The sequence below is a fragment of the Vanellus vanellus genome (genome assembly GCF_965231255.1).
Source record: "Vanellus vanellus genome assembly, chromosome: 3".
NCBI classification, from domain to species: Eukaryota; Metazoa; Chordata; class Aves; order Charadriiformes; family Charadriidae; genus Vanellus; species Vanellus vanellus.
Window position 1 is genome coordinate 28,817,196 of NC_138907.1, and position 11,687 is coordinate 28,828,882.

At 42.0% G+C, this 11,687-nt stretch overlaps 1 protein-coding gene across 2 annotated transcripts; it reads right to left on the bottom strand.

The window, feature by feature from the left end:
* Window positions 1–277: 277 nt before the first annotated feature.
* On the bottom strand, window positions 278–10,642 carry COX7A2L (cytochrome c oxidase subunit 7A2 like). Of its 2 annotated transcripts, XM_082480647.1 has the most exons (3): window positions 10,496–10,642; window positions 1,996–2,130; window positions 278–1,100 (listed from the first exon to the last, which is right to left on the bottom strand). In XM_082480647.1, the coding sequence occupies exons 1-3, from the start codon at window positions 10,565–10,567 to the stop codon at window positions 957–959; spliced, it is 351 nt and encodes a 116-aa protein (XP_082336773.1). In that variant the 5' UTR covers window positions 10,568–10,642; the 3' UTR covers window positions 278–956. The 2 variants fall into 2 exon arrangements, with proteins under 2 accessions (XP_082336773.1, XP_082336772.1); XM_082480646.1 differs by lacking the exon at window positions 1,996–2,130 and having other exon boundaries at window positions 764–1,100.
* Window positions 10,643–11,687: the final 1,045 nt, after the last annotated feature.

The following is an 11,687-nucleotide window of genomic DNA, read 5'->3' on the forward strand; positions in this document are numbered from 1 at the left end:
TGTCTGTGTGTGTATATGTGTGTACATAAATAGATATGTGCATACATTGAAAATTATATGCAGCTGAGCTATGACAGTGACCCGTTTCACCAAAACTTATAAACACCCAATGAGTTCTGTGAGAAGGTCTTAAGAGGATTACCATCTCAAAAAGATTACAGTAAGGTACCTGAATCAATTGTCTGGTTTGAGATCTACAAGTTGAACTTAAACAAAGGCGTACCAATATGTTTATTTCACTAGCAGGCCAGCTGAAGTGGTCTGAGACTTGCCTGTGTTATTATTCACGTAGTTAACTTTATTGCACAATAAGAGAGTTTGACAAATTAAAGTCTGCAAACTGGTATAAGTGATGCTACAATACTGGTGCACTCTGCTGCGTACAGTGATGCTAACGTTACGGATTAAATCCACTTTAAATACTCCAAGGAGATAAGCCCCTTGTCCTAACACCAGAGGTACAAACATTTAATAATATACCAGCATTTGGAAGAGTTCCACTGCCACCTGCTTACGTAAAATAAGCTGTGTATGACAGAAATGTGTTTCTAGTATGTTATCATAATTAAATGACTTGCTTTGACTGTTTTGGAAACCAGCAACATCCTCCCACTAAGGAATGTGGAGCATAGCCCACAAAGTATTTGTCCTCTCCTATCTCTAACATTGTTTAAGTTGGGGGAGGGAAGGAAAGAAAAGCTTAACTTTCTCCAACTGTTTGTACGCTCCTTCAAGACAACAAATGCAAAGCTACAACCATATGTTAAGATGATATCTTTAAGCCTGTTTATATAGATTTCTAGAACACATAAGGCAACCAATTTAAAAACACTTTCTCCGAGAAATTTGATCTGAATAATGAACCCTGTATGATCACAGAATTAAAGCAAGTGCAAAGAGACACATGCAGGAGGTCCTTCAGAGAAGTGTCACAAGTCCCGTCAGTTGTGGTTCATTTACTTTTGGTTTCTCGGTTGTGAGGCCATGTACAGTGCTACTAGACAGTAGATAGTCCCGCCTATTGTTAGAGCCATAGTGGTCCGATAAAGCAGCTTATCTGGAACTCCTCGTTTCAGGTGTACTGGCAGTCCATCTGCTTTCTGTGGGAAGAGTTTAAAAAGAAAACAAACAAAAAAAGAAATGAACACCCATACTAAGGCCACAAAGGACAAGCTGCCTAAGGTAGATTAAGAGACTTCCATGAGGGAAACCTCCTGACAAATAGGCTATCTATAATCAAGTGTATTCTGTGTTTTTCATTTAGCAAGACAAATGCAAAGGCAAGTTAATTTTATTAGCCAAAGCTGTTAAGTGCAGGCGGAAAGAATATATATTGAAATATTTCTAAAGAGGACCTGGATGGAAAAAGTGTCACTAACAAAAGAACGTGAAAAGATATGTATAAAAGATTATTCACCAAGTCAGACTGACACATTCCGAATGCAAGTGGCATGTAAGAGAGAAAAGGGTACATCATATAATGCACATTCTTGATGTTTTAAAAAAAATGCTTAACTGATTTGTTTTATGAAAAGTCCCAGTACACTTAGATATTGCATAGCTAACAAACTAGCTTTGAAAACTGTACTATGCTCTTCTTATACTGCATTATAAACAGCTTCAGTAATATTCAAATTACTATATACAAAACAGTAATGATCTGCTTTGCTCTTCCAGATCTGCTTTATGGCATAAGCTTAGATTCCCAGACAGAAAGTGCTTCCAATAGCCAAATAATACAATAAGCATCTTCGGAAGCCAGCGAAAAGACAATATACTAGACTTTCTACTTTCTGTATTCATCTCCTATACAAGACATACATACCTTGTAGTATAGCAAAAGAATACAGGTTATACTGTACTTGACACTTTCTTAACTAGACTGTTCTAAATTTTGGTACTGCAAAATGACAATAGTAGTTAGCCATTATAAAATAAGGAAAGATATGTCCCACTCTCCAGTTTTCTTTATGTTACTCTCAAAGTTGTTGTTACCTGAAAAAGTTTCTGTAGGTCTGGCACCTTGTTTTTACCCAAGAAAGAATCAGTTGCTGGTAAATCTGAAGAAAGTTTACTTGTTGTCCCAAAAATCAGAGCTGGGGATTCAGTGGAAACTATTGGTTTGAGTCCCTGCATAAATAAAGATTAAAATATCAAGGTATATAACACTCGCAAATGTACCAATTGTCACGTCAGGCAGGCACGCTGCCAGTCGTTACAAGGATGTTACAAAGTATATTTATCTGGTGTGAATACCTGTGACAATGAGCTAAAGACGCATTGTTGGCCCACTCATTTTTCAGCTATAACTTTGGGTCAGGGCTTAGCAAGGAGAATAGAAACCTCCTTTCTGATTTCTTCACCACATGAATTGATAGCTATCGTAAGTTTTTCTGTGCTGGTACTTGTCCCAAATTGCTGCTTGTTTTTCCACACGTAGTCTGACTATCTCAGGCTCTATCTTAGTAGGATTAGAAGCAGGGAATCCCTGACGCTTGGGTCAGAGCAAGGAGACTTCAATGAACTCTTCCTCCTGAATGCTGTGGGCAGCAGCCATAAATAACTGGGCCTTAAATAATTTGGATGTATAGTTTGAAGGGGGGGGGGGAAGAGTTGGGATCACTTGTTTCATACAAAAGTAGTAAGTGGTGCTCAAGGACACCAGAAACCCTGACATGGTGGATATTTTATGCAGCTCTAACTACACCCTGTAATTCAAATGCTGCTGCAACTTTCCACCCCTCATTGTACTTCTCATGAGCAGTATAACTTAATTTCCTTTTGGTTCAAGTGGTTGCACTCTACATTTGCCATAATTAAAAACTACATAATCCAGTTCTATGGATAAGATTAAGTGCACAAAGTCACAGCCATCATGAGGTGGCACATAGCAGTGATGTTTTACATTATGGCTTCTGAAACAGCTGTATTTTTTTTTTCTAACTTGCCCCAAAAACTAAACACATTGTACAAGCAGGTAAAATGCAACAGTTTTTCATTACAAATAGAAGCAGTAATTGCTCTCCATAGGTCAAGTTAAGGCTGCACTGAAATTCTAGTCTCTGTTCAAAGGACTAGTTGACGTATTTTGTATTTGAGAGAACTGCCTGAACAGTATTTGGAGCTGGAAGCAGGCTGGCACTCTTTCTCTCTTATGCATGCCATAGACCAGACATGGTTTTTCCACATGTAAATTCTCTGCTACAACAGGCATCTTCAACAGAAAAAACAGTTTTCTCAACATCCCAAAATAGCCTATGGAAAGGTCATCAGGGCTCGATCCTAAAGACATGGGTACAGCTTCCCGCTTTTCTAATGACTGAACGAATATTAGAATCCCTTTGTGACCTTCTTGGTTATGTTTTGAAAGACAGCAGCCAAAACTGGATTCTCTGACACATTCAGTAACACATGCCTTCCTACAGAACAGGCTTGAGCAGAAGGTAAGCACTGAATTATATAAGACTAAGCAGTTCTGGTCCCACCAGTTAGAAGGAAGCATTTAAGAAACTGTTACCAGTCAGGGGCTGGCTACATATTCAAGGCTAAGTACTGCTACGTCAAAATACTTGAAGAAATCAATTTTGGACCAGTATTTTTGTCTATAAGAACTTTAAATATTTCATTACATTTGTTTTTTAAAAGGCTGGTGATCTGATAGAAAGAACTGTAGAACAGATGTTTATACGAAACGTGCAGGTGACTTTTCCTGCAAAACCTTTCTTGCCTTCTTGATTGTACGTACTGCAGCAATGAGCATCTTTCATTTTCCTTTAAGTTTCCACTCCTGAATCTCACTTTTGCCTTCCTGAGGGCCCAACTTTTTCAGAAGCTGCCTCTGAGATCACTTCAAAAGTTACTAGATCACTGCAATTCCTGCTTGTTGCAATCATGCCTAGTTTGTTTCATGAGCTATCTGTAGTGTATAAAAACTTTAAATACTGAGAATTGGAGTAAGCTGCAAACTACTTCAAACAGTTTCATGATAAAGATACTTCTTTCATCATTCCTAAACTCACAGATAGGGAGCTTAAAAATGCAATTAGCAACCCCTACCATTTGTTGTTATTAGTGCTAAAACTCCTGCTTCTACAGTATACCACCTGGATGCAAGACACACTGTATGGGTTACTATTAGAATAGCGAAATCAGTTGTGTTAACAACTGTAAGTTATCGCATAGTTTTTCAGGATTTAGAAATACATTATAAGATCCCCTTCTGATGGAGTAATAGGAAATTCAAACCTGATTCAGGTGACTAATTTCATCATGAAATCAAATGAAACCATTTCAGAAAACTCATATAATCATCAGTGTACTGCTGTAAATGACTTCCAAAGCAGCATGGCACTGGTTAAGAATATCACATAGCAATTTAAATAAAAATCATCAATATGGTTCATTGGCTTCAAGAAAGAGTACAAAAAAACATGCTGCATAAGAGAGACAATTTAGTGCAATCTCTGCGTTAGGCAAACTGATCAGGGTCCCTCACCCCAACATGAAATTCTGCTTGAATTCCATCCGTGAATTGTGAATCTTGTGGTCAGCTCCAACCAAGCTCAGCTAAATTAGTGTAACCACGTGGCTGTTCCAACTGGGTACCTGTCTGTGTTTATCAACAGAAAGTGGCAAGTGCTTTATCTCGCACCCAGCTGCTTGCTAAGCTTAGCATGGATGAAGAGAAATACTCAGTATTACATGTGAGAATTTCAGTACGGATCATTTTTTAAGCAAGTCATTAAGCGACCTTAAATGACCCTTAATTGTCACTTGTATTTAACATGATGAAAACAGCAGGTTTGTTTAATAACATCAGTGTCTCACTACACTCAAGACAGTGCTGAGGAATGAACGCCTCTACACATTTCACTTATGCTTCATAAGAAGAGGTTTCACGTTGGTAATTCCTCTTCTGATATTAAGGTGTTAATCTTTTATTTCTAATCATGTTAACAGGAATTTGTTTCAATTCTTGGACAAAGTACAGCAGATGTACTTGCGCAGAAGTGTCAGCATGCTACAGTAATGACTTTGTCAAATGCTGAAGTCCTCAATGAAAGATCAGTACGTGTAGCTAATCCAAAACAAAATTCTCTGCCTGCCCCTCTGTAAAGTGTGCTTGTTTTCCTGTCAGAGGTCTGAAGGTCTTAGGACCCAATCTATCCATTGGTTGGCCAACATGCTCAAAGTTAAAACAAACATGTCTTGCCAGCATGAATTCCCAAGCTAGATTTACATTTTCTTGACAGCACAAACCAGTTAAGGATTTGGAGCACAATTTAATGGAAGAGCACCACACTTAAAGCCTTTAAATGTTAGGGGAAATTGCTCAGATCAGAGAATGATAAAGTACAGAAAACTGAAGTAAGGACCAAAAAGAAAAGGGAAAACGGGACAGAAAGCTAAGCTGAGAATTATTATTTCGGAACATGCAATGAAGTAATTTTTATGAATTTGCTGAACCTAGACACTTCTAACCTAAAAAGCAGGTCCTTTTTAGTAGAACACAGCTCACAGTATGAGGTTAAACATATTTGTTACCACTAACACAAGGATGCTTTTAGGTAGGATCACTTGAAGCTTTGTTTGTATTGGGATGACACAAGTAAAAGTGACTTTGTGTACATTTTAAATATCATCTACAGCATAAATGATTAACTATTATAGTTTCTCAATGAACTCCAAGTAATTCATAATAGCTAAAATCAAAAGATCTGTGGTTTGTGGGGGTTTAAATAGCTACAAGCAAAATAAGTTGTATCAAGTGAAGATATGGTATACATGATGACTAAATTTCTACTAGGATCATGGTCAGCCTTGAACCAGGGAAAAGTTCATATAGTCATCTCCACCTGATAGCATTTGAAACTGGTGCCACTATTTGTACTTTAAACGTAAGCCAACTCTTTGAATTAATAGTTTTTATTTTATTTGTAATGGTTATGGCAGTCACCATTCTCCTAAATATGAGCAGTAGTTTTTAACCTTTTTGACTCCTCACCTGCACTAGCTGAGAAAGTTCCTGTTTATTCAAACAGGCTAAATTGTTCATAGTACTTTACATAACTTTGTTAAATGCAAAGTTAAAGTCTTTTAAGAATGCTAAGACTGAGATGGAAAGAACAGTACAGGTTTCAAACTAAGATTTTCTTTGTTAATATAAGCTGTTAGTTCTGTTATTGTCAGCAAAAGAATTCCTGAAATACATTTTGACTGCTACTTTAGAAGCCCACAATAAGCTTAAACCTGCATCAGAACAACACTCCATTGGGAATCATCAGAATGTAACAGTACAGAATAGAGTGAATTATTATACTGCATATTTGACCAAGCGGAATTTGAATCATTTTTCCAGAAACATCAAGATAAACAGAAGCATAAAAACCAAACCATTTTACATGCTGAGCTATGGTTTTATTAGATGCAGCAATGAAATCAATAGGAAAAAATTTACTTTGTTTTGGACTTAACATCTACTTACTCGTGTGATTCCTTTCATATTTTAATCTCTATCACAAGCAATTTTATCAGACTGATGTCTGAATGTGTCACCTGGGAGTAGAGTCAAACAACAAAAAAAAAGTTCTACCAAAAAGCTGGCTTAAGAACATCATAAAAAGGGATCGAAGGTAACTTTTTAAAATTTAGCTATTCTACTGCATAGCACATTTGCATGCCACAGTTGAGGACTAAGCCGTGTGAATAGTGAGCCAGATACAAAATACAGTGTTTCTTTCATCAGTATGAAAAAAATCCACATTTATAAGGTGAAACAATATTCATTGGACTTAGGTGAAATGCTCCTGCTTGGATACAATCTCATCTTCTCAACTATATTCTCTCAAACATTAGGTTTTAATATTTCAGTGATGACACTGAAATGAAATACAATGCCTGATGACAACCTATAAAGAAATCACTATAGTGTTCTAGAAGAAAAGTATTTCTATTCCTTGGACATTCTCTTTCCTGCCTTGCAGAACACAAGAAGCGAGATCTATCTAGACATATTTTTTTTTCTGCAATGTTACCCATATGTGAAACTAGTTTTGCATAGGCCCCTTACAAACCAATTTTGATATATGACACTACAGCATTTTAATCTAGAAGATGTCAAGAATTCGGAATTTATCATGTCTTTCTGTATCTAGTGCAATCATATTCATACGTACCTAATATTCATTAACAGAACAGAACACGGGATAACAGAGAACTCTGTATTCCCCTCTTATCTTGCTTCTGCCTTTTTAATCCCTAAAAAATAAGATGTACTTAAAAGGGGACAATTGTTATAATGTAATGGAACCTGCTGAACAGACAGGTAAGCAGTACTCCACAACCTGGGCTCCAGAAGCCAAGAGTGTTGTCTTTAGGACAGCTTTACTCCAGGTGGTCACAGAGCTTTCTGTATTTCTGCGGTGGGGCTTTTCTCTTAGGAACCCCAAAAGGACGCATTATTTACAGAAAAATAGTCACAATATATCTAGAGATTAATAAATAATATTCTAAGCTATACTCTTCCAGAAAGGAGGTACTTCACTGCTTGGGCTGGAAGCCCTTTCCCGCCCCCTGCCCCCAATGGTAACCTTAGCCTTTGCTTTCCTTTACACAAATTGTCTCAATTAATGTTTATTCTTTGAATATAACTTTGTGTAGAAGAGGTTAGAAGTGCCCCAAACACTGCAATAGTGGCAGGAGTGTTTTCTAGCACAGGTGCCTGTTGAACATACTCTTAATGAAGAGACATATTTTTAGAATGGAACATTTTATTTATTCAGCTGTCTTTTCTGTGCCCTCATCCCCGCTCCCAATAGCTACCCAGGAGTAGCTATTCCAAACAGTAATGGGGAAAGAGGAGGATAAAAATCTTTTGGGACAGAAACTGCCATATCAGAAAGTCACTGGTACCTCAGTGTTTACTTAAGATCATAAGGTAATTTAGGATGGAAGGGCCCTCTCATGCTCTTTAGTCCAAACTGAGGCGAGATCAGGTTGCTGGGGATTTTGTCTGGTCTAGCCTTGAAAGCCTCCAAGGATGGAGACTGCACAACCTCTTTGGGCACCTGCTCCACTGCCTGACTTTTCTCACCATGAAAATGTCTTTCCTCACATCCAGTTTGAATGTCTCTTGCTGCAGCTTACGTTTGCTGTCTTCTGCCCTCCTGCCATGCACCATTGCGCAGAGCCTGGCTCCATCATCTTGGTAACCTCCCTGTAGGTGCTGCCTGGCTGGTCTTAGGTCTGCACCTGACCCCTCACCCCTACACCACCTCTCCAGGTAGAACAAGCCCCATTTCCTCATCCTGTCCTCACAGGGCAAGTGCTCTGGCCCCCCTGACTATCTTGGTGACCTCTGCTGAACTCGCTCCAGTTGATGAAGAACATTCCCATAGTGGGGGGCCCACAACTGGATGCAGTACCTAGATGTGATCCAACGAGTGCTGAGTAGAGGGAGATCATCACTTTCCTTAATCTGCTGGCTGTGCACATGGTGATACAGCCCAGGACAGTGTTGGCCTCCACTACAGATAGGACATGCTGCTGGCTCACACCCAGCTTGCTGCGTGCCAGTACCTCCAGGGACTCTACTACAGAGCTGCTACCACCAGCCTGTCAGTTCCCAGCTTGTAACCGTGTTAGGGGCTCTTCCTTCCCACATGCACAAGTGTGTCTTTTTTCCTCATGGAAATTCACAGTGGTCCTGTCAGCTCATTCCTCCACTCTAGATAGGTCCCTCTGAATGGCAGCTCTAATTTAAACATTTTTGAGCCACTGCCTTGACCTCTTCTGTAAACTTTACAAGACTGCACTCTATTGCCTGCTGCAGGTAATTGATAAAATCCTGCAGTATTCCACTTGTTATGAGCATCCTGGCAGAGTATGACCCATTAACCACTATGCTAAGCCTGATCATCCAGTTCAACCTTTCTAATTGCCTATCCATCTAAACTTTAACGTCTTAACTTCAAAAAAATTCAAAATTAAAAACTTTGTAGTTGGCCTGGGCCCCTTGAAACAATTTGAGATTGTAAAGAAGCTTAGTACGATACTCTTGCTTGCAAAAGATGAATGGATTTTCCAAGTAAAACTTGCATAGTCAAAGATATCCAGGAAAGCAGAACTGTAAAATAGGTTGCTAACAGAATTAGGCTAAGAAAGAATGAAATACAAAGTTATTGTGTATCACAACAACACACATTAGTCTACAATAATGTAGTGTCTTTCAGTTACCTTTTATTAATGAGTTTATCGGGGGGAAAAAAGCAAACTGTAACTTTGATTTCACTTCTGTGTGTGCACATATTTTTTTTCTTAACAATCTCAAGTCATATCAGGTATGTTTGCTCTCAGGGGACAGTTCTTCGGAAGACTGACTTTTTAAAATTTATTCTTCCGGTTGTGGTTTGTTTTTTTTTTGTTGTTTTTTTTTTTAATTACTAAACTGTAAGAACTTAAGTTTTTCACAGTTTACTCAGAAACTTGAACATGGTATGGCAACCATGCTGCATCTGCCCCGTGACAGAATTACATTACAAATCTTCTGAGTATTACTTAGGAATCTGTGTTGATGTACATAAAAGCAAACAAGTTCTGTGATTTTTTTTTTTTTTTCCACCAATATGCAACTCTCCAATGTCTTGAAATAGCTGATGTAATCGGGATGCAGCTCCCCTCTACTCCCCTCCCTCAGCTCCCATCTACTCCCGCAGAATTAACCATGTACTTTAACTATAAGGTGTGGAAAATATAAGCCTATTTAATGCAACCTTTAGCCTGCATACACTTAGTAAATGCACAAGCATCATACAGAGGAAAAGCTCTTTTTCATTTTGCTTTAAAAAACCTTTAGTAGATTTGTGTCTGCTCTAATAAGAGTTTTAATGCTTTCAATAATTAGTTTTTCTGCATGCACAGACAAGAGAGGGGGGACGAGCTGCAGTGCCGTTTGGATTTGCCAGCTGCAATTTTACAACACCACCAGCCACGGTTCTAGCTCAGGGACAGTCCTAGGTGACGAAAATGTGTTAATTTCTTGCTATAACGCCCAGTGCATCTCAACACTGAACCAAGAGGTGCACGGCAGCACAAAGCGTCTCGCTTGGCCCAAGGTCACCAGACAGGCCGGGTTCGCTAGCTGCACGGCGGACACAGACAGGGGCCGCGGTAGATCCCTCCCCAGCGAAACAAACGCCCGCTAGGTCCCGAAGGCCCTGCCGGGGAGGCCTGGGCCAGCAGGCGAGGCAATCACCACAGCAGCCGCCAAGCGCCCTCCGCCCTGGGAACATGCACTCGCCCCGCACCTCCAACTCCCCGCGACCCCCTTCCGCTCGCCCCCACCGCCGCGCGGGGCTCGATCCGAGCCCTGCCGCCTCCGCCGGCTGGGCCGACCCCGGCGGCTCTGGGGGAGCGAGCGGCGCCGCGCAAGGAGGAGGACGGCGAAGGTCACCGCCGCGAGGGCGCCCAGAGGCGGCGGTGGCGGCGGCCCCGTTACCTGGGGGTTGTAGGCGGCGGAGGCCGCTGCCCCGACCAGCCTCTGCGTGACGCCGCTGAACTTGTAATACATGGTGGGGGCTACCGGCACGCGCCCTCCCAACGGCCCACCGGCTGCGGCGCCTGGCACGGAAGGACCCCAGCTGGCTTTTGCGGCGCCTTAACGTGCAAGGGCCAGCCCGCTCTCGGGCCTCCGGCCGCGAACGCCTGCGAGCGGTGAGCCCGGGAAGTCGCTAAAGGAGCGGGGTAAAAAAAAAAATAAATAATAATCCGGCGAAATACACGAATCGTTACTAAAGCAGTGGGAGCGCCTCTCCCCCTTGAAGCTCCGCTGGAAGGCTGGCGTCAATTTTCAGTCAGGCAGCGGGCTGGGCCCCTAACTGGCCGAGCTGCAGCGCGCGTGCGCACCACTGCCCCTCGAAGGGCAACGGTGGCGGGGTGCAGGCTCGCGGCAGGTGGTGGGGAGGGGCGGGGTTGCCGTCAGCCAATCAGCGCAAGCAGGAGGTGAGGCCCCGCCCTCGCCGGAGGGGTGAGCGGGGCGGGAAGGAGCGACGGAGGTGGTGTCGCTTAACACTGAGTTCCGAGTCCGGTGTTGTGGCTCCGTGGTGCCGCAGGCAGGGGAGAGAAGGAGGATGTGAGAGTGCGCGGGTAAAACAGGGCTCGTGTGCGCGGTGGTCCGCCCACGGCGGCCTAGCCCCCTCTTCTCCTCCTGAGGGCCGGCGGTTCCGGCGCTCCCTTAGGCCGCCGCCTCACCGCCACTGAGGTAGTCACGGGCGTGCGGCCTGTGTGCGCCTCCCGCTGCTTAGCTCGGGGTGTTCAGAATTTGGGGCAGCGCTGGCGGCTTGTTTTGAGGTGTTTGTTTTCTGATATTAAGAAGGGGACAGCAGCGGTTTTGTTTTCTGGAACTTAATATGTGCCTCTCCACTCTCTCAAGTGTTTCCCTTCTCTCCCACCGTCTTCCGAAAACATCTGAAACCTATAATTTGTTTCATAAAATAAGGCTTTCATTAAATGAAGTCAGCACCGTGAACTAGGGGAATGTGATAGGATGCTGCTTCTGTTGTGAATTTAATCTTCCTGAGAAGTCCAGCAGCCTGGAGGCTGAAGGTACAACATGTTAGGGTTTTGCCATGCTTACAGCCCAAGGGCCTGTAGACCCTGAGTGGTCATTTGGCAGGTCATTTGGCTTTTGT

Bases quoted from the DNA above. Each gene is read 5' to 3' on its own strand.
- COX7A2L (XM_082480647.1), bottom strand. From the start codon at position 10,567: ATGTATTACAAGTTCAGCGGCGTCACGCAGAGGCTGGTCGGGGCAGCG. The intron at 2,131-10,495 runs GTAACGGGGCCG...TTATTTATGCAG, and splicing joins CCGCCGCCTACAACCCCCAG to GGACTCAAACCAATAGTTTC. The intron at 1,101-1,995 runs GTAACAACAACT...CTCTTCCCACAG, and splicing joins ACCTACAGAAACTTTTTCAG to AAAGCAGATGGACTGCCAGT.